This window comes from Salvelinus alpinus, chromosome 17 (genome assembly GCF_045679555.1).
Source record: "Salvelinus alpinus chromosome 17, SLU_Salpinus.1, whole genome shotgun sequence".
Classification (NCBI taxonomy): domain Eukaryota; kingdom Metazoa; phylum Chordata; class Actinopteri; order Salmoniformes; family Salmonidae; genus Salvelinus; species Salvelinus alpinus.
This window is the reverse complement of record NC_092102.1, coordinates 33716116-33739789: the sequence shown is the minus strand read 5'-3', so window position 1 is coordinate 33739789 and position 23674 is coordinate 33716116. Positions and strand designations below refer to the sequence as shown.

General features: G+C 44.7%; 1 protein-coding gene across 10 annotated transcripts in view; it reads left to right on the top strand.

The window, feature by feature from the left end:
• LOC139542811 (IQ motif and SEC7 domain-containing protein 1-like) overlaps positions 1–23125 on the top strand; it is a 263640-nt gene extending 240515 nt beyond the window's left edge. For 9 of the 10 annotated variants that reach the window (XM_071348662.1, XM_071348664.1, XM_071348663.1 and 6 more), the window contains 8 exons: positions 941–1083; positions 3451–3480; positions 10773–10898; positions 11092–11191; positions 12996–13157; positions 14691–14867; positions 16811–16860; positions 19106–23125. In XM_071348662.1, coding sequence (XP_071204763.1) covers positions 941–1083; positions 3451–3480; positions 10773–10898; positions 11092–11191; positions 12996–13157; positions 14691–14867; positions 16811–16860; positions 19106–19630 — 1313 coding nt within the window. In that variant the 3' untranslated portion in view covers positions 19631–23125. The remainder of the gene's footprint in view (positions 1–940; positions 1084–3450; positions 3481–10772; positions 10899–11091; positions 11192–12995; positions 13158–14690; positions 14868–16810; positions 16861–19105) is intronic. The other variant, XM_071348670.1, reaches the window with a different exon arrangement.
• The last annotated feature ends 549 nt before the right edge of the window (positions 23126–23674 follow it).

Genomic DNA, 23674 nt, shown 5'->3' with positions numbered 1-23674 from the left:
CATGAACAGAGCCACGCCTCGTAGTTGTGTGATTCGCAAAAATGTTATGACAAATACTAGAATTCTAAGGTCACTCCCACTAAGGCCAACTTTGAATCGTTGATGTACCAGGCGTATATGCGCTGTGCATAATAGCCTGGGGACGAGGTTAAGCACAGCATGAATGTAGCAGGGCAGAGAATGATCAATCACAACTGGAACTGGCTCCACTGTCCGCAGACAGAATGTCCACAGACAGAATGTCCACAGACAGAATGTCACTACTCTGACACGTGTCACGACAATACTGTTTATTTGTGCTACATAATCAGCATTTCAATCACAAATGCAACTATTTCATGACACACAGATGAAAATAATATATTTTTCACCGGTAGGGTGACAGCAGCATGTCGACTATCTGAAGAATTTGCCACATGTCACGTGTGTTAAAATGACATTTCGCTGTCTGTCAGCCTTCTGGAAGTTGACAAGGCAGGCTGTGACTGAGTTGGGGCTGTTTAAGGTGTTGGTGTTATAACAGAGCGATAAATATGAATTGTTTATGTGTTACAACTGATTACTTGCTCCTTCACACAATCACATTAGCATAATACATTAGCATTTCTTATTATTGGTTGAGCAGTGTGATAGAAGCACATTAAACTATTTGTCTTATCTTGCCATTTGAGATTTTATTTGAGAAATAAAGCATGATGGGATAATTCATAATCTATCGTGATGAGTGTCAGTAATGGGAAAACAACAATAAGTAATTGGTTAAGAGGGATTCATAATCTCACTCTACTTTCCCCTCTCAATGACAAGAACAAAGTGTGTGCATGTGTTTTGCGTGTGTGTGCGCCTGGGTCCATGCGTGGTGCGCCTGTGCGTGCATGCGTGTGTGTGACTTTGTCTCTGAGTGAGAGTGTGTGTAACCATTGTCTGCTCTCCTCCCCAGGGGTGGACGATGGGGAGGACATCCCCAGGGAGACTCTGGTAGGAATCTATGAGAGGATCAGGAAGAGGGAGCTGAAGACCAACGAGGACCATGTGTCTCAAGTCCAGAAGGTGGAGAAACTCATAGTGGGAAACAAAAAACCGGTGAGGAACTTAACTAAAACCCTTCTTCTACAGCACTTCTTGCAGAGCACTTGATCCAAGGCAGATGACGGAAATGCCCTTGGGTTTTACACTGGAAAGACTTGTCATCTTAATGAAATGTGCCACTCCATAGCACTACGATTAACTATTGTGTTCGGTTTGTCAAATACAGGCCAAAGACATGCATTTATCCATGGAGAGAGAGAGAGAGAGAGAGAGATAGTGTTGTGTCTTCACACATTTTCATATTTAAAGCTATCACCTCTTCTCCTACTGTTGGTGTGCAAACCCTCACAGAAAGAGGAGGGCTTCTGCAGTACTGTATTGGCAGTCCACTGGCAGCTGCAGGGTCCTGTGTCTGTAGTACTGTAGAGTAATGAGTCATGTCTGACTCTGAGACCTTCACACTGGTGACTTTAATACACCCACGGCCCTTGAGGTGTCAGCCACCTCATTTTACATTTTTGTCATTTAGCAGATGGTCTTATCCAGAGCGACTTACAGTTAGTGCATTCATCTTAAGAAAGCTGGGTGAGACAACCACAGTTCACAGTCCCAGTAAGTAAATTTTTCCTCAATAAAGGGACTCTGCTGTCCCAGCATCAGAGGGAAACTGGTTCCACCATTGGTGTGCCAGGACAGAGAAGAGCTTTGACTGGTCTGAGTGGGAACTGACCTCTCGTAAGGGTGGGACGGCCATGAGACCAGAGGTGGTGGAACGGAGTGCTCGTATTGGGATGTAGGGTTTGAGCATAGCCTGAAGGTAGGGAGGGGCAGTTCCCCTTGCTGCTCTGTAAGTAAGCAACAGGGTCTTGTAGTGGATGTGAGCTTCGACTGGAAGCCAGTGGAGTGTGCGGATGAGCAGGTGACATGACATGGGAGAACTTGGGAAGGTTGCTGTGGCATTCTGGATAAGTTGCAGGGGTTTGATGGCACAAGTGGGAAGCCCGGCCTCTGCAGTCTAATGAAGAATGAACTCCCATAACCTTCCCTTACTTGGAGAGAGAGAGAGTTTGTTTTTTGTTGTTCTTCTGTGTTACCAATGTGTCTCATTAATGCCTTAACACTTAATATAGTGAAGTACTGCATATAGTGAAGAAGCCTAGTCTGTACCTGTAGCCATGAATTACATTTCAGTCATGGAAAGATAGAGGGGAACAAGGCCTGAGATTCTCAGTGACCGCATGAATTTAAAGTTATTAAACCCGTATACCCCAGGAAGCTCCAGACGGACTGATTTTAGCATGATGATGGACTCCTTATATCTCCCAGTAGTGGAGCAGAAGGCGATCACTCTTTCACCACACGCTATAATGTAATGCAATGAAAAATGATCCCTCATCATCACTAAACAGCAGTATCGAAACCCTCAGAGAACCCACAGTACAGTGGAGAACCTGGACATTAAAATCCACATTAGACTTCCGTCCTATAACAATCTACAGGTAACTGCCAAAATAAAGGAAACACTTGAGTAAATACATACTGTATTGAAAGCAGGTTCCAGACAGGTGTGGTTCCTGAGTTAACTAAGCAATTAACATCCCATCATGCTTAGGGTCATAGTGTCTGTGTCTGTGTCAGTCACCAGATCTCAACCCAATGGAACACTTATGCAAGATTCTAGAGTGGCGCACGAGACAGAGTTTTCCACCACCGTCAACAAAACACCAAATTATGGAATTTCTCGTTGAAGAATGGAGTCACATCCCTCCAATATACTTCCAGACACTTGTAGAATCTATGCACTGAAGCTGTTCTGGGGGCTGTTTCTGTTGGTGTCCTTTATTTTGTCAGTTACCTGTATCTGTCCCACTGGTACTGTAGACCTGGAGGATTAGTTTTCACCTCTGTTGTTTAAACCAGTGTTTCCAGACCCTGGTCCTCGAGTACGCCCAACAGTACACATGTTTATATTAACCCTGGACAAGCACACCTGATTCAACTTATCATCAAGTCCTCAATGAGTTGAATGTGGTGTGGTTGTCAAGGGCTACAACAGAAACTGTGTACAGTTGGGGGTACTCAAGGACCAGGATTAGGAGACACTGGTTTAAACCACCTCATTCAACTCATTACTGACTGTCAAATTACCTACAGGACAACTGCAATACTGAGATTCTACTTTGAGGTTCTCATGAGGGTGGTTTGTACGTAGTGTAGATGGCTCATAAACACACAGCCAGACTAATCCTGAACCAGGCTGTAACCATACACCTTTAGAGGGAAGAGTCTGTATGACCCCATCAATGAGATGACCTATGAGATGTAATGTGACTAATGTCACATTATCTAGGTGATGTCCTGTAAGCACATAAACAGTAATGAGGTTCTCTTTTTGATCTTCTCTCTGTCCTTTCAATGCAGATTGGATCTCTCCACCACGGTCTAGGATGTGTAAGTACATGTTCACAGTTTTCATGTAACCACCATGTAATCACTAGGGCTGTAGTGGTGACCGTATTACCGGCAGTCACGAGTCATGAAGGCAGTCAAATTCCACATGACCGTTTAGGCACAGTACTTAGGCTTCTCCAAGCTCTGATACTGCTGATGGTCATTAGTAGCCTACCAAACATGCCAACTGCCTGGTACTCAGCACTCTATTGTCCCTCTAATCACTCTGACATCAATGGAAATGAGATCATGTTGTACAACATTTCTATAGGCTATGCAATTGCGTGAGAAAACAGAGTTATGGCCTCTATTAAAAAGAGGAGGATCCCATCAGCTTTCTATAGGCTAGGCCTACTATATTTATTTCTCAACTTTCCTAGTATTAAGCACATTGCTTGTCTTTACAACAGGAGTATCGCCTACCGGGCTGGCATGAAAATGAACCACGGGAAAAGCATCCTCCATTCGCTATTTAAGTGCATGCAGTTGAAGTCGGAAGTTTACATACACCTTAGCCAAATACATTTAAACTCAGTTTTTCACAATTTCTGACATTTAATCCAAGTAAAGATTCCCTGTCTTAGGTCAGTTAGGATCACCACTTTATTTTAAGAATGTGAAATGTCAGAATAATAGTAGAGAGAATGATTTATTTCAGCTTTTATTAAGTTTACGTACACAAAATTAGTATTTGGTAGCATTGCCTTTAAATTGTTTAACTTGGGTCAAACGTTTCGGGTAGCCTTCCACAAGCTTCCCACAATAAGCTGGGTGAATTTTGGCCCATTCCTCCTGACAGAGCTGGTGTAACTGAGTCAGGTTTTTAGGCCTCCTTGCTCGCACATGCTTTTTCAGTTCTGCCCACACATTTTCTATAGGATTGAGGTCAGGGCTTTGTGATGGCCACTCCAATACCTTGACTTTGTTGTCCTTAACCTCTCTAGGCTAGATGGGACGCTACCGTCCCACCTGACCAGCATCCAGTGAAAGTGCAGGGCGCCAAATTCAAACTACAGAATTGTAAATATTTAACATTCTTGTTAATCCAGCCACGGTGTCAGATTTCAAAAAGGCTTTACGGCGAAAGCAAACCATGCGATTATCTGAGGACAGCACCCCATCAAACAAACACAGACAATCATATTTCATCCCGCCAGGCGCGACACAAAACTCAGAAATAACGATATAATTAATGCCTTACCTTTGAAGAGCTTCTTCTGTTGGCACTCCAATATGTCCCATAAACATCACAAATGGTCCTTTTGTTCGATTAATTCCATCGTTATATCTCCAAAATGTCCATTTATTTGGCGCGTTTGATCCAGAAAAACACCGGTTCCAACTCGCACAACATGACTACAAAATATCTAATAATCTACCTGTAATCTTTGTCCAAACATTTCAAACAACTTTCCTAATACAACTTTAGATATTTTTTAACGTAAATAAGTGATCAAATTTAAGATGGGATAAACTGCGTTCAATAACGGATAAAAACAAAGTGGAGCGAGCTTTCAGGTCGCGCATCCCAACCACAACAGTACACTAGACTCGACCCTCGTTCTGAACCTCGTTCGACCCTACTTCTTCATTACACAAAGGAAAAACATCAACCAATTTCTAAAGACTGTTGACATCCAGTGGAAGCGATAGGAACTGCAAGCAAGTGCCTTAGAAATCTAGATCCACATAGAAAACCCATTGAAAACACTGGCACCTCAAAAAAAAAATATCCTGGATGGTTTGTCCTCGGGGTTTCGCCTGCCAAATAAGTTCTGTTATATTCACAGACATCATGTTTTAGAAACTTCAGAGTGTTTTCTATCCAAATTTACTAATAATATGCATATCCTAGCTTCTGGGCCTGAGTAACAGGCAGTTTACTTTGGGCATGCTTTTCATCCGGACGTGAAAATACCGCTCCCTAGCCTAGAGAGCTTAAGCCATTTTGCCACAACTTTGGAGGTATGCTTGGGGTCATTGCCCATTTGGAAGACCCATTTGTGTCACGCCCTGGCCTTAGTTATCTTTGTTTTCTTTATTGTTTTAGTTAGGTCAGAGTGTGACATGGGGGAAGTATGTGTTTTGTATTGTCTAGGTTTTTTTTGTATGTTTATGGGGCAGTGTTTAGTCTAGGTGTATGTATGTCTATGGTTGCCTAGATTGGTTCTCAATTAGAGACAGCTGTCTATCGTTGTCTCTGATTGGGAGCCATATTTAGGCAACCATAGTCATTAGGTAGTTTGTGGGTGATTGTCTATGTCTATGTTGCTTGTTAGCACTTAGTTTGTATAGCTTCACGTTCGTCGGTTTATTGTTTTGATTAGTTTGTATAGTGTTCGTTTCGTTTTCGTCTTCGTCTGATAATAAAGAAGATGTATTCATTTCACGCTGCGCCTTGGTCCTCTTCTCTTCCACATTACGACGATCGTGACAGAATCACCCACCAAAACCGGACCAAGCAGCGTGATACAAGGCAGCAGCAGCGATCGCAGGACTATGGGAATTGGGAGGAATTATTAGACGGCGGAGGACCCTGGGCACAACCAGGGGAATATCGCCGCCCCAAGGCAGAGCTGGAGGCAGCGAAAGCAGAGAGGCGCCGGTATGAGGAGCTAGCACGGCAGAGCGGCTGGCAACCCCAAAGATGTCTTGGGGGGGGCTCTTGGGGAGTGTAGCTGGGTCAAGTAGGAGACTTGAGCCAGCTCCCCGTGCTTACTGTGAGGAGCCGAAGATGGAACCAGAGCCAGTCGAGGTGGAATTGGAGGTGAGTAAGGGGAGTGAAGCTGAGACTGTGGATGAATTAATGGGGAAATTGGAGGAGAGAGAAATGAGGGATTTGCTGGTGTGGAGCATAAAGCACCGCATCCGCTTGAAGGAGCGTGTGCTGGATTTGATGTCACCTGAGTCAGCTCTCCATACTCGTCCTGAGGTGCGTGCTAGCAGTCTGGTGAAGACTGTGCCAGCACCACGCACCAGGCCTCCTGTGCGCCTCCCTAGCCCTGCACGTCCTGTGCCAGCTCAGCGCACCAGCTCTCCTGTGGCAGCCCCACGCACCAGCTCTCCTGTGGCAGCCCCTCGCACTCGCCAAGTAGTGAGTGTTCCCAGACCAGTACCACCAGTGCCAACACCACGCACCAAGCCTCCTGTACGTCTCCAGAGCCCTGTACGCACTGTTCCTTCTCCCCGCACTCGCCCTGAGGTGCGTGCCCTCAGCCCGGTACCACCAGTGCCGGTACCACGCACCAGGCCTATAGTGCGCCTTGAGAGTCCAGTGTGCACTGTTCCTGCTCCCCGCACTAGCCCTGTGGTGCGTGTCTCCAGTCCGGTACCACCAGTTCCGGCACCACGCACCAGCCCTACTGTGCGCCTCAGCAGGTCAGAGTCGGCCGTCTGCCCAGCGCCGCCTGCACTGCCCGTCTGCGCAGCGCCGCCTGCACTGCCCGTCTGCCCAGCGCCGCCTGCGCTGCCCGTCTGCCCAGCGCCGCCTGAGCTGCCCGTCTGCCCAGCGCCGCCTGAGCTGCCCGTCTGCCCAGCGCAGTTTGAGCTGCCCGTCTGCCCAGCGCCATCTGAGCTGCCTGCCTGCCCAGCGCCATCTGAGCTGCCTGCCTGCCCAGCGCCATCTGAGCTGCCTGCCTGCCCAGCGCCATCTGAGCCATTAGAGCCGTCCGTCAGTCAGGAGCCGCTAGAGCCGTCCGTCAGTCAGGAGCCGCCAGAGCCGCCCGCCAGTCAGGAGCCGCCAGAGCCGCCCGCCAGTCAGGAGCCGCCAGAGCCGCCCGCCAGCCACAGCCCTAGTAACAACCATATATACTCAGCAAAAAAATAAACGTCCCTTTTTCAGGACCCTGTCTTTCCAAGATAATTCGTAAAAATCCAAATAACTTCACAGATCTTCATTGTAAAGGGTTTAAATACTGTGTCCCATGCTTGTTCAATGAACCATAAACAATTGATGAACATGCACCTGTGGAACGGTCGTTAAGACACTAACAGCTTACAGACGGTAGGCAATTAAGGTCACAGTTATGAAAACTTAGGACACTAAAGAGGCCTTTCTACTGACTCTGAAAAACACCAACAGAAAGATGCCCAGGGTCCCTGCTCATCTGCGTGAATGTGCCTTATGCATGCTGCAAGGAGGCATGAGGACTGCAGATATGGCCAGGGAAATGAATTGCAATGTCCGTACTGTGAGATGCCTATGACAGCACTACAGGGAGACAGGGCGGACAGCTGATCGTCCTCGCAGTGGCAGACTACGTGTAACAACACCTGCACAGGATCGGTACATCCGAACATCACACCTGCGAGACAGGTACAGGATGGCAACAACAACTGCTCAAGTTACACCAGGAATGCACAATCCCTCCATTAGTGCTCAGACTGTCCGCAATAGGCTGAGAGAGGCTGGACTGAGGGCTTGTAGGCCTGTTGTAAGGCAGGTCCTCACCAGACATCACCGGCAACAACGTCACCTATGGGCACAAACCCACCGTTGCTGGACCAGATAGGACTGGCAAAAAGAGCTCTTCACTGACGAGTTGCTGTTTTGTCTCACCAGGGTTGATGGTCGGATTTGCGTTTATCGTCGAGAGAATGAGCTTTACACCGAGGCCTGTACTCTGGAGCGGAATCGATTTGGAGGTGGAGGGTCCGTCATGGTCTGGGGCGGTGTGTCACAGCATCATCGGATTGAGCTTGTTGTCATTGCAGGCAATCTCAATGCTGTGCGTTACAGGGAAGACATCCTCCTCTCTCATGTGGTACCCGTCCTGTAGGCTCATCCTGACATGACTCTAGCACGATAATGCCACCAGACATACTGCTCGTTCTGTGCGTGATTTCCTGCAAGACAGGAATGTCAGTGTTCTGCCATGGCTAGCGAAGAGCCCGGATCTCAATCCCATTGAGTACGTCTGGAACCTATTTTAAATCGGAGGGCTAGGGCCATTCCCCCCAGAAATGTCCGGGAACTTGCAGATGCCTTGGAAGAGTGCTGTAACATCTCAAAGCAAGAACTGGCAAATCTGGTGCAGTCCATGAGGAGATACACTGCAGTACTTAATGCAGCTGGTGGCCACATCAGATACTGACTGTTACTTTTGATTTTGACCACCCCTTTGTTCAGGGACACATTATTCAATTTCTGTTAGTCACATGTCTGTGGAACTTGTTCAGTTTATGTCTCAGTTGTTGAATCTTGTTATGTTCATACAAATATTTACACATGTTAAGTTTGCTGAAAATAAACGCAGTTGACAGTGAGAGGACGTTTCTTTTCTTTCTTTTTCTTTTCTTGTTTTCCTCACCCACAATTTATATGTAAGTCAGGGCTATGCATGTACAGTCAGCTCCATCATTATTGGCACCCTTGATGAAGATGAGCAACAAAGACTGTATAAAATAAATAATACAAATGCTGAACTATATTGTATGCTCCAAAAAAAAAATTATTATATTATTTTATACTAATTCAATTGCTATGAGATTGGGGTAAAAATGATTGGAACCCCTGTTTTCAATACTCCAACGCCCTCGCCTTGCGAAGATAACGACACTGAGCCTTTTTCTAAAATGTTTTTTAAGATTGGAGAATACATTTGGAGGGATCTTAGATCATTCCTCCATACAGAATTCCTCCATACAGAATCTGCTCTTATGAACTGCCCTCTTCAATTCAAGCCACAGGTTTTCAATGGGATTCAAGTCCAGCGATGAGATGAGCAATTGTATTAGTATAAAAAAATGTAATTTTCTAACTTTTTTAGCATACAATCTAGCTCAGTATTTGAATTATTTATGTTATACAGTCTTTTTTTGCTCATCTTCATCAAGGGTGCCAATAATGATGGCCCTGACTGTACTTGTATTTAGTGTTAGGTCTAAACTACCATCACCCGGTCTTACTGTATCAGGATGCCTAAAATCATCCAAGTCCTGTGGATACTTGTTGTTTCAGACTACTTTAGTTGGATTAAGGGTCTACTTTCCCCTGAAAGCCCACACCTATTACTGAGATGAGCAGGATCTCTTTTGATGCTCCTGTAGACAGAGTCAACACATATAAATTCCTAGGTGCTAGTGAGCTGCAGTGTTTACTGACTGTATGCTGAGCCAGGCATATATAATTGCCAGGAACAGACCAGACAGATGCCCCCCCCCCCCCACACACACACACACACACACACACACACACAAACACACACACACACACACACACACACACACACACACACACACACACACACACACACACACACACACACACACACACACACACACACACACACACACACACACACACACACACACACACACACACACACACACACACAGACGCCTCACACAGAAGCCTCACACAGACAGAGGGCATTTGTTAGAGTGGGTATTATTAGTCATGAATGTTTTAGGGGTGAGAAGTGCTAAAAGATTGTTCTGAATATATTTAGGAGAATAATAAACGATGTAACTTCTGTAACCTATATGCTTGCAGGCTTCTGTTCTACAGCCATTACACTGTTTACATAATCATATTATTCTACATTACACTGTTTACATAATCATATTATTCTACATTACACTGTTTACATAATCATATTATTCTACATGACACTGTTTACATAATCATATTATTCTACATTACACTGTTTACATAATCATATTATTCTACATTACACTGTTTACATAATCATATTATTCTACATTACACTGTTTACATAATCATATTATTCTACAGGAAAATGATCTACCAGCTCCTGCTTTTCATGAATTTTCATTGGATGAATCAGACCGTTTTAATTTGCTGGTATTAAACTTTTATGAGCACATTGTTTGAGGGAATAAATGACAGATGTGTTTTGGTCTAAGGGAACCTAGTCTAATTACTCTGTGTCCCCTTGACTCCCAAACAAACTAGGGTGGTGAAAGCACCTCTCCAAACGACAATGAATACATTAGGATGAATAATGTAACAAGGAGAAACAGCAGCACCAGGGGGTTTATAGCACACTATTCAGACATCATTAAAAGCCGTTTCCTTTGCACTCCTCACACTAAATCATCCTAAAATGGAGGCTCATAGTTTCCGTTTTTATTTCCCTGTTGGCATAGCTGAGGGTGTGTGCGTGTGTGCGTGCATATATCTGAGTGTGTGCATTTCTAATATGACCCCAAAATATAACTGTTTTTAAGGAGTAAAAACTGTTCTATTTTGGGGTCATATTTATTTGTGGCCTGAGCTCAGTGCCTGACCTCTGAGTGTTAGGGAGTAATGTTGTTGTTTTGGCTTCTAGGTCCTGTCCCTGCCCCATCGCAGGCTGGTCTGCTACTGCCGGCTGTTTGAAGTGCCGGACCCCAACAAGCTCCAGAAGCTGGGCCTGCACCAGCGGGAGATCTTCCTGTTTAATGATCTTCTGGTGGTACGTCTCCTTCCTTTCTCCTATCCTATCCTGTCCTAAATATGATAATTCTAGCCTCACAGCAACAACAATGATCCAGTCTTTTTAGTTTAAACCTCTGTCTAAACTTTTTTAAATTCTCTCTCTTTCTTGCCCCCACAGTATAACTTGTGTATTTGGCTGTGTGTTTGTTTGTGTGTTTATTTGGGTACAGGTGACAAAGATTTTCCAGAAGAAGAAGAACTCTGTGACATACAGCTTCAGGCAGTCTTTCTCTCTGTATGGGATGCAGGTTCTGATGTTTGAGAACCAGCGTAAGTGGCACAGACCTCTCACTCCCAATTCACCATCTCCCCAATGTGTTAGCCCAGCATGCTTAAAGTGCATTCGGAAAGTATTCAGACCCTTTGACCTTTTCCAGCCTTATTCTAAAAGTGATTAAATTGTTTTTTCTCATCAATCTACACACAATAACCCATAATAACAGAGCAAAAACTGGATTTTTTCATTTTTAGCACATTTAGAAAAAATGTAAACTTAAATATCACATTTACATAAGTATTCAGACCCTTTACTCAGTAATTTGTTGAAGCACCTTTGGCAGCGATGACCGCCTCGAGTCTTCTTGGGTGTGACGTTAAAAGCTTGGCTCACCTGTATTTGGGGAGTTTCTCCCATTCTTCCCTGCAGATCTTCTCAAGCTCTAATAGGTTGGATGGGGAGCATCGTTGTACAGCTATTTTCAGGTCTCTCCAGAGATGTTCGATTGGGTTCAAGTCTGGGCTCTGGCTGAGCCACTCAAAGATATTCAGAGACTTGTCACAAAGCCACTCCTGCGTTGTCTTGGCTGTGTGCTTCATTGTCATGTTGGAAGGTGAACCTTTGACCCAGTCTGAGGTCCTGACCGCTCTGGAGCAGGTTTTCATCAAGGGTCTCTCTGTACTTTGCTCTATTCATCTTTCACTCGATCCTGACTAGTCTCCCAGTCCCTGTCCCTGAAAAACATCCCCACAGCATGATGCTGCCACCGTCATGCTTCATCGTAGGGATGGTGCCATGTTTCCTCCAGACGTAACGCTTGGCACTCAGGCCAAAGAGTTCAATCTTGGTTTCATCAGACTGTTTTCTTATGGTCAGAGTCCTTTAAGTGCCTTTTGGCAAACTCTAAATGAGCTGTCATTTGCCTTTTACTGAGGAGTGGCCTCCGTCTGGCCACTCTACCATAAAGGCCTGATTGGTGGAGTGCTGCAGAGATGGTTGTCCCTCTGGAAGTTTCTCCAATCTCCTCAGAGGAACTGAGCTCTGTCAGAGTGACCATGGGGTTCTTGGTCACCTCCCTGACCAAGGCCCTTCTCCCCCGATTGCTCAGTTTGGCCTGGCGTACAGCTCTAGGAAGAGTCTTGGTGGTTCCAAACTTCTTCCATTTAAGAATGATGGAGGCCACTGTGTGCTTGGGGACCTTCAATGCTGCAGACATTTTTTGGTACCCTTCCCCAAATCTGTGCCTCAACACAATCTATCTCGGAGCTCTACGGACAATTCCTTCAACCTCATGGCTTGTTTTTTTTCTCTGACATGCACTTTCAACTGTGGGATCTTAAATAGACAGGTGTGTATCATTCCAAATCATGTCTAATCAGTTGAATTTACCACAGGTGGTCTCCAACCAAGTTGTAGAAACATCTCAAGGATGATCAATGGAACAGGATGCACCTGAGCTAAATTTCGAGTCTCATAGCAAAGGATCTGAATACTATCTATTTTTTAATTTGCAAAAATATCTAAAAACCTGTTTTAACTTTGTCATTATGGGGTATTGTGTGTAGATTGAAAACAATATATAATTTAATACATTTTAGAATAAGGCTTTAAAGTAACAAAATGTGGAAAAGTTCACTGGTCTGAATACTTTCTGAATGCACTGTATATAGTACATCCCACTGGGTATAATTTACCACAGAAATATATCTAACCGTCCTGTGATGATGGAATGAGACACTGTTTATACTTTCAAAACATCAGACAGATTTTCGGAACGTGTTCTTTTAAACTTCATCTGTGGTCGATGGACCTAGTTTTAAAGGTCTCTCTAGCTCGCTTGCTCTCTCTCTTGTCCAGATTACGGGAATGGAATCAAGCTTACATCAGCCATACCAGGTGCCGACATCAAAGTCCTCATCAACTTTAACGCGCCCAACCCCCAGGACCGCAAGAAGTTTACTGACGACCTGCGGGAGTCCATCGCCGAGGTCCAGGAAATGGAGAAATACAGGATAGAGTGTGAGCAGACATTTTAGCTCTTCCGCTGTCCACCTCCCTCCCTCCCTCTGTGCGCCCCTCCCTCCCTCTGTCCGCCCCTCCCTCTGTTCCCCTCTCCCTCCCTCCCTCTGTCCGCCCCTCCCTCCCTCCCTAGCCGCCGTGGGTCATGTAAACTCAGTCAAATAGAGGCAGAGAGGGCCTCATGGTCCTCATTACTAATTCACTGTTTATGAGGAGTACTGTTTACAGAATTCACAGGATGGCTATCAGGATGAGGACTATTTATAGAGTTCACAGGATGGCTACCAGGAGGAGGACTATTTATAGAGTTCACAGGATGGCTACCAGGATGAGGACTATTTATAGAGTTCACAGGATGGCTACCAGGAGGAGGACTATTTATAGAGTTCACAGGATGGCTACCAGGATGAGGACTATTTATAGAGTTCACAGGACGGCTATCAGGATGAGGACTATTTATAGTGTTCACAGGATGGCTACCAGGATGAGGACTATTTATAGAGTTCACAGGATGGCTATCAGGATGAGGACTATTTATAGAGTTCACAGGATGGCTATCAGGATGAGGACTATTTATAGAGTTCACAGGATGGCTACCAGGAGGAGGATTATTTATAGAGTTCACAGGATGGCTATCAGGAGGAGGACTATTTATAGAGTTCACAGGATGGCTACCAGGAGGAGGCCTATTTATATAGTTCACAGGATGGCTATCAGGAGGAGGACTATTTATAGAGTTCACAGGATGGCTATCAGGATGAGGACTATTTATAGAGTTCACAGGATGGCTACCAGGATGAGGACTATTTATAGAGTTCACAGGATGGCTACCAGGATGAGGACTATTTATAGAGTTCACAGGATGGCTATCAGGATGAGGACTATTTATAGAGTTCACAGGATGGCTACCAGGATGAGGACTATTTATAGAGTTCACAGGATGGCTACCAGGATGAGGACTATTTATAGAGTTCACAGGATGGCTATCAGGATGAGGACTATTTATAGAGTTCACAGGATGGCTACCAGGATGAGGACTGTGTTTGTGGGATTCATCAAAGGGAAACACACAGAACACTATTTTTAAGAACCAGTCAAACGTCCAAAAGGATTTAGATGCACTAACAATGCAGCATTTAATTACTATGTATATGCAATAGTTACCGAATGTATACTAATAGTCTATGAGAAAATAAGGCATGTGCCAGTGATGAAATTATATGAGAAAATGTAGAACTATTGTGTGTCTGAAAGCTAGCACTGAAACAAAGACACACTACACACTCCTCACCTTACTCTCTCCCAATTTACCTCCCTACTGTTCTATATTTGTACACACTGTACATAGATTTTTCTATTGTGTTATTGACTGTACGTTTGTTTATGTGTAACTCTGTGTTGTTGCTTTTGTCGCACTGCTTTGCTTTATCTTGGCCAGGTCGCAGTTAATGAGTACTTGTTCTCAACTGGCCTACCTGGTTAAATAAAGGTGAATTGTTTTTAAATAATAATAATGTGTATGTTGATATACAGCTGAGCTGGAGAAGCAGAAAGGGGTGGTGAGGCCCAGTATGTCCCAGAGCTCTGGGCTGAAGAAGGAGGCTGGCAACGGCAACATGAACCGTGCCAGTCTGGACGACACCTACACCATGGGCGAGGGCCTGAAGAGGAGCGCCCTCAGCAGCTCCCTCCGCGACCTCTCCGAAGCAGGTAAGGTCAAAGGTCATCATTGTGTTCACCAGAGGGTCCTTTCCTGGGAGAGACCCTCTGTTTTGTTACCTCCTTACTGGTCCTATAGTGATATAACTCAGAGCATCCAACATTATGTTTTAGAGCACCATGCATTAATTAATGTCAGACTTCTCGCCTCCTCCCCTAAGTTGTATTGATGATCAATCAAACCATTATTCCACTGAGATGTTCCTATGAAATAACTAAAAGGCATACTATACCTGCGCAGGGTGAGACTCCACAGGATCATTGAGCTTAAGGTCCTTTGTAAGTTTAGTCCCAAGATGATTTTCTGATACTGGTGCCCTACCTCAATGTGAAATAGTATTATCATAACCTGGGATATGAAACGAGAAGTAGGTGAGTGCCATAGAAAAATACAAGTTTCTAAATGAATAAGCTATTTGGTATGATATTATCCATAGGCCTACTTTAGAGGATTTGCCTGTTCACTGAAAAGTGATATTGAAGGATGGCTCTCTTCCCTGTATCTGAATCCAAATATACTTTATATCTCAATGAACACCTTTGATTTTTGCACCTTTACGTGTCACATTCTCATTCTTAAATCCCTATTGTTTCTCAAAACATTTCATGACGAACTTTGCTTGTTATATGTTCAATTAATCTACCATTTATTCACTCACCCTACCAGTCATTCTTCCATTGCTGTGATTCAACCCCACTGAACTCAATGGGGATATGTTCTCATACAATAACTGACAAAAGATGAGATTTGGTTCCAAAAAGACAACAAACATCTCATTGTCATGAATATCAGTACTTCACATAGCATCTCTGACTCTAATGCGCAGCACCTTGAGGACATGTCATTCATTCCAGATCTCAGTTATGTTAAGACATCATGGTAACGTAATGAAATCCATATAGGAGTTCTACAGTCCTACTGTATCTCACATTGGGAAGTATTTGCTCTGTTTCCATTGTCATGTTGGATACTGTATTGAAATACTGATATGATAAGGTTAGTCAGTGCTGAAGTCAATAGAACAACATAGCGTATCCACCCTCCTGTGTGTGTGTATGGTTAAGCCCTAACTGTCTAATCGCAGGACGTGGCATGATAGTGTGGTCATTTCCTGTGTTTTTTTCTTTTCTCGTTATTCTCCATCTCATTATGTACTTCCTGATATTTCCATTCCCATTGGGTTTTCTCCTTTCTCCATATGTTGAGACTGTTCCTGTATCCATTGGCTGAGCCTCTAACAGTGGCAAACCGCTCTGTTTGCCCTTGGGCCTTTTCTGTATTTGCTCGTACATCTCATGTGCAACAGCCATTGTATTGCTTTTGATGTTCCTCCGTGACTGTCACTGCCATTGGCTCTCTTCAAAGCCAGTTGTGACCTGCCCTTATGACAATCTACATCTTGTGACAACATTAAATCCCTGTTGTCACATTTTATCAGGACCATTTTTTTTAAAACACTGGATAATCTTCACTAGTTGTAGAGTGTAGTTTGCTAAAGGCTTTGTAGTTATGCAGATGTCCTCAGCTTATTGTTACAAAAATTATTTCCTTGTCCTTTTAAGTTTGAGCCCATGCCGGAGATTCGTTCTAGCATCACTTGAGTGTTTTAGAAAGCTTATTATCAGAAATCTAGGATATATAATATGAATAGTGTAGAAGTACACAGACCAAATGTTTGTCTTTATCTCTGAACAAAGCTGCAAAAGTAATGGACTTAACTTCGCCACAGTAATACCTACCTATCAACCAGTTCCCCACATTCTTCCTGACCCCCTGATCTCACCTCAGCCCAGATTTATCTCAGCTTCCAGTGTACTACTCACAACCCCTGCACTGCCCCCTAGGGGAGAGGAGGGCTGCCTAAACCTCTGTAGTTGATCCAGGAGTGCTGTCCTATCCATCTCTAATCTGTGGTATTGCATGTCTCGGGCAGGCAAGCGTGGGCGCCGCAGCAGTGCAGGATCACTAGACAGCAATATGGAAGTAAGTTGGAAGCAGCTGGTATCCAAGCTACTCTCTATGTGATGATGTGCCCTGTCAAAACACTCCGTACATTTTTTTTGGTCTTGCACCCCCCTCTGCTTCATAGACTCTCAGTTCATTTAGTGTTATGATCATTTTTTTTCTCTCTCGGATGCCTTTTAACAACCTGCCTGCCTCGGTTCGTGTGCATGCATGGGCTGCCTGCCTCTGAAACTGGCCTTGTCTAGATGGGAGACATTTCTTGTTTTGGTCATGTGGCCAGTTTGCCCTTTTTCTTGAAACAAGCATGACTCTACTACTATTCTCCCTCCCTCCCTCCCTCCCTCCCTCCCTCCCTCCCTCCCTCTGATCCCTGTGTCGTCATCGTACCCCCAACCCCTCCCCCAGCTGTTTGTTGTGCTCCATTCAGCCATGTCCAGACCCGCAGTTTTACTTTGCTTTAGGGTTCTATTACCAAAGTCAGGGGTGCCAGTGAATACCTGTTGTAGCACCTACTCTCCCCCCAGTGTTATGTAACCCTAAAGCCCCTCTCCTGTCCCCTGGTCCCTCTCCTGTCCCCTGGTTCCTTTCTCTCACCACCCTGGTCTCTCTCCTGTCCCCTGGTTCCTCTCTCTCACCACCCTGGTCTCTCTCCTGTCCCCTGGTTCCTCTCTCTCACCACCCTGGTCCCTCTCCTGTCCCCTGGTTCCTTTCTCTCACCACCATGGTCCCTCTCCTGTCCCCTGGTTCCTCTCTCTCACCACCCTGGTCCCTCTACTGTCCCCTGGTTCCTTTCTCTCACCACCCTGGTCCTTCTACTGTCCCCTGGTTCCTTTCTCTCACCACCATGGTCCCTCTCCTGTCCCCTGGTTCCTCTCTCTCACCACCCTGGTCCCTCTCCTGTCCCCTGGTTCCTTTCTCTCACCACCCTGGTCCCTCTACTGTCCCCTGGTTCCTCTCTCTCACCACCCTGGTCTCTCTCCTGTCCCCTGGTTCCTCTCTCTCACCACCCTGGTCCCTCTCCTGTCCCCTGGTTCCTCTCTCTCACCACGCTGGTCTCTCTCCTGTCCCCTGGTTCCTCTCTCTCACCACCCTGGTCCCTCTCCTGTCCCCTGGTTCCTTTCTCTCACCACCCTGGTCTCTCTCCTGTCCCCTGGTTCCTTTCTCTCACCACCCTGGTCTCTCTCCTGTCCCCTGGTTCCTCTCTCTCACCACCCTGGTCCCTCTCTTGTCCCCTGGTTCCTTTCTCTCACCACCCTGGTCCCTCTACTGTCCCCTGGTTCCTCCTGTCCCCTGGTTCCTCTCTCTCACCACCCTGGTCCCTCTCCTGTCCCCTGGTTCCTCTCTCTCACCACCCTGGTCCCTCTCCTGTCCCCTGCCTGTCCTATGGAAAGAAAGCCCAGAGAGATTAGAAGCTCAGGGAGGTAGGTTATTTTACAGCAGTATCTCTACAATATCTCACTATCAGAACTCTTATCAATGGGCTGTTTTACACACAATATGAAATAGTCAATATGAAAGATGTGGATTTCATTCATCATCATTTATTCATTCCATGTGTTCATGTGTTGGTTTTAGAGTCTGGGGACCCTTAAAATGTCATTCCACTTTCAAATAAATCTATAGGGTCTCTTTACAACCTTGGAGAGAGCACGCACCAAATGAAGGGCTTCTAAAATGTGGATGAATTACATAAAGGATAGAGTTGGAACTAGAACAGGGGAGAAGTGAACATAGTTCTTTTAAAATGTGCATACATTCCTCCTCTACCTCCTCTGCATGTGGATCCTCTGCCTCCATTGTTTTTAACCATTTGCATGTGGGACTCTGTGCAGGTTTGGAAGGCGTTCAACAATATGAATATGTATAGGCCTGTATAGTTTTGATGCATCTATTATGAAGGTTCAGTTTTCAAATCTCACAGACACGTTGAACAGATTTGACACATTATGTTAGAGTTTGAGGTTTGTTTTGAAATGTAGGGTTCTTCATTTGTAACATTGTCAAGAGTGGCCATAACTCTAATATTACCATTCATTATTTGTCTGTCCACCATAATGAGATGGCATTTTAGTTAATTTTTTTGCATGCTCTGTCTGTAACGTTGTGCAACTTGCTGTTGAATATGCAGGCAATTTGCCCCATTTCCATGAGGGGGTACCGTAGCCTAAATGATGGTAGTTTAGACTAGTAGGAGGTACCGTGTGAATGTCCAGTTGTATTAAAGGTACGGATAGATATGATGTCCCCTTCTTCTCTCCCACAGGGGTCCATCATTAGCAGCCCCCACACACGCCGGAGAGCCACAACCCCCCGAAGTGAGGGCCCGCCTCGGGGCCACCCCACCATTCCCAACTCCTCCTCCCTCCTCGGGTCGCTCTTCGGCAGCAAGCGGGCAAAGCCTTCATCCCAGAGCCATCCTCCTCTTCCTCCGCCCGGTCACCCCACCCTCATCTCCCACACGCCCCATCCGTCCAACCTCCACCACACAGCCCAGCAGGTAGCCCAGGCCCAGCTCCACCACTCCCAGTACTGCCAGCAGAACCCCCCTCCCTACCACCACCAGCACCACTACCACCCCCCGCCCCACACACAGTACCACCAGCACCCGGCAGCATACGCATCCTCCTCCCACTCACACCAACACCCGCTTGTACCACAGCACAGTCACAGCACCCACGGCCATCATGCCTCACACTCCCAGCATGCCCTTCACCACCACAGTCAGCAGCAGAGCCCGGCACCCGGTGGGTCCAAACCCAAGCACAGTGGCATCAGCACCGTGGTGTAGAGAGAGAGAGAGAGAGAGAGGAGAGAGAGAGAGAGAGAGAGAGAGAGAGAGAGAGAGAGAGAGAGAGAGAGAGAGAGAGAGAGAGAGAGAGAGAGAGAGAGAGAGAGAGAGAGAGAGAGAGAGAGAGAGAGAGAGAGAGAGAGAGAGAGAGAGAGAGAGAGAGAGAGAGAGAGAGAGAGAGAGAGAGAGAGAGAGAGAGAGAGAGAGAGAGAGAGAGAGAGAGAGAGAGAGAGAGAGAGAGAGAGAGAGAGAGAGAGAGAGAGAGAGAGAGAGAGAGAGAGAGAGAGAGAGAGAGAGAGAGAGAGAGAGAGAGACCCTCGTTCACCAATGGGACAGAGTGTATACTGTCCATGGCCTTTCCACTGCTGTGGTTGAGATGGACCTCTGGCAGTCACCTGTATCCCCTCCCTATTTCAGCATCTCACCAATATGCAGGTTGGAAATCAGACTCAATTCCTCCACTAAGGGCCACGGCTCGAACCCTAGAGTGGGGGCCTCTTTCTTTCTGTCAGGGGTTGAGAGAGGAGGCGTTTTGTACGGGGAAACCCTGTGAACTCACACCAAACCCGGCTGTGACGGCTGAAGAGAACCGTGCATCTCTGTAGGCCGCTCTACATTGCTCTGTTCTTTCAATAGCCTGTCTTCCCTTCGTGTAAGGAGTTGGGACAGGCCTGGGGAAACATTTCTGACTGTTGTCTCTGTCATGATGGCATATTATATTGTACACAGTCTTTTTAATCAAAGCTAGCTTTAACACTGCTTTCTTGAAGTTTGTGAAACCCTTTCTTTATTTTTAAGAATGCTATTTGTTGTTGCCTCTCGTAGAATTCATGTAGTGTAGAAAAGCTAGGTGTAATCATTTCACAATACCTAGACCAATGGACAGGCTAACAACTGAGGAACAGTCTCAATGGTAGTAGTTCTAGTGCTGCATTTACTGTAGATGACAGCTTTACGTGTTGTCTCCTAACTCTCATTAATAAATGTGCCAATTACTAATGCATAAACTATTTAGTACAGACTTCATGTACAGTATATTGTGCGTAAAGTACCTTCTAAGATTATACAACCATTATTATTATCATTAGAAATGAACTTTCTCAGTGTTATACTGACTCTATGGTAACAGGATAGATGGAAAGGAGGCGTGAACCCACATTGTCAGGCAGGCCAATAACCTGCTCTGGTACCCTTTGCCTTCCAACCAGAGCATTGAGAGACTCAGGAATGCAGCTGTGGCACATGGCCCTCCTAGTGCTATATAAAACATTAGAGTGGACAGACACTTCTTGGCATGGGTATTTACTGAGCATATGTTGCTCATCTGCTGGGTAGATGGGTCCCACTCAGCTCAGTATAGTACTCCTTTATATGTTTAGTACTGTGAGTAAGGACGTGTAGTAAGATAGCAGTGAAGATGTGTCACAGCTCTCTTGTTGAGCTAACGGGCTTCTCTTGGCTGTATGCTGGCTCAGCTCACAGCTTGCCTGACCTATCGGAGACTTTACTGATGGACCCACAGTAGAGCTGGTAACGTCTCATGCCAATGATGAAGCTGCATTCTTGACTCTTCAAATCGAAATACAATAATCATTTATTTTTTCTTTCATAATTTACTATATTTTTGTTTTCTTCACAAAACCTGAGTAGTTGAGTGACTAAAATAAGCTCTTAAGTATGTAGTGAATTATTTGTTTGTTTGTCAACTTTGTTTTTATCATTCTGTACGTGCAATATCTTCGTACTGATTTTGTACATTCAGAACAAGCAAAGGGTCCCTTCTGTTTGTTTTGTATGTTTTCATGTTGTGTCGTTATTTATTTATTTAGTTCGGACCCCTGTCGTTCTCTCTCAGTGGCTTAATGTGTGGTTGTTCTCATGGTTCTCTGAGAAGCACAGTCCTGGAATTCAGTGGAATGTCTAATAAGTGATGTTGCATGTAATGTTATTGATGTGAGGCTATCCTCTCCACATTCTATAACAATTCAGTGTTACCATAGCGATTAAAGTGCAATCACGTAAAAAAAATGTAGGCCTTCTACGGGTTCAAGTCTGTTATCATGTTGTCCAGGAAGAGATTCAGGTGAAAAATATATATTTTTCATTTGAGATTATGTACTTACTTACACAGTTCACGGTGGAAGGAAAGAGGAATGTGTGTATATATTTTAAAAAGGAATATGCTTCCCTCTGGGCAGAACAGAACTATTTTGCTGGATAAGCACATATGAAGGAGCGCTTTCATTTTTCAGGAAATCTGAAAAAATGTAGATCTAATATACAGCAAAGAAATGCAAATGGAACAAAGGAACTGGGATATATGTAAAGTAAAATAACTTTCTACATTCTACAAAATAAGAGTCTATTATCATGTGTACATTAAAGTAAGAGTCAACTGTTTCTCCCAATATTCAGGGTGTAAATGTATTTTAACATTCACTAAGAAAACTGAAACCATAAGACTACATTCAACACATGTCCGTTCATATTAGAGCCATGATATTATAAGAAAAAATAAGGACATTTAGACAGATAAACATATCTTATCTGGAACATGAATAATCAATTGAATGTCTTTCTAATAATTTCATATTTTCCTTTTTGTAACTCAGAAATGGTCGGACAACGTATTAAAAAAAAGAACAAAATGTATACATTGATCTTGATATGTGTTGTAGTGCTTCAAGAAATGTCCACAGTGATCTACAGTCTGAGAAGTACCCCCACAATGCACTGCATGGACCTGATGCATCGTGTGTCCTTTTCACTGTGAGCTTGCTGACCAGGTCAGCCTGTAAAGTTGATTGACTTTATTTCCTTTGGTTTAGATCTGGAATCTTCTGATGTTGACTTGCTCTTGCTGTCCCACGTTAAGCTGATTGTTACTTGAGCTCAGCATGCATTTATTTCATCTGCATATACATAGCCATTGTAAAAATAACAAAACATTAACACCGTTGCACCTGTGTTATTATTGAGCCGAGGGCTATGGTTGTGTAAATAGGAGAGTAGAAGTGTTGATTATGGAATTCTAAAAAAGGTGGTTTATCTAAAATGAAGATAAGAAGGGACCAAGTGGGAGAAAAGGGATATGTACATAGTGTGTATATTATCACTACTGTAATCCAACATCTGCCGTGGAGATCAGGGTGGTGTGCCCGTCACCTCATATGTGAGGTGGAAAATATATGATTCAGAACATATCACTTGTCTCTGCCTCCAACTGTACTGAACTGTCATTCGCTGTGGATCTCAAAGACAGACTGTTATAACGTTCACTGCCTCCTAAACACACACAGACACAGACACACACACAGACAGACACACAGACACACAGACACACACACTCATCAAAGGGAAAGACAAGAGTGGCCTCATTTCTATGTGCATTCAGTTTGTCCAGTGAGTAGTGAGTCAGTAAGACCCCAGTTATTGTAAAACTTCAACTGTGACAATGTTGACAACGCTAAATAAACAAATATATGACTTATGGTATGCATGTGTTGGTCTTTGGCTTCTAATATGCATCATCATGTGTGTCATTCTGGAGTTCCTTTTCCATGTATCTTACTAGGTCAGATTAAATAAAGCCCTTGTCAACAAGGTCCTTTAGAAAGGCTATCTACTGTTTAGATGTATGAGGGAGGTTTGTGTATTCTGTGTTACGGTTAGGACACCTGATGTTAATACACAGCATAACCACTGGATGGCACGCATTTGAGCAGAGATTAAACAGTTTGTCAGCGCACCACCTAGTGGATAGATGGGTTCTAGTCAGTGTTTACCGTACACTACCACCTAGTGGATAGATGGGTTCTAGTCAGTGTTTACCATACACTACTACCTAGTGGATAGATGGGTTCTAGTCAGTGTTTACCGTACACTACTACCTAGTGGATAGATGGGTTCTAGTCAGTGTTTACCGTACACTACTACCTAGTGGATAGATGGGTTCTAGTCAGTGTTTACCGTACACTACTACCTAGTGGATAGATGGGTTCTAGTCAGTGTTTACCGTACACTACTACCTAGTGGATAGATGGG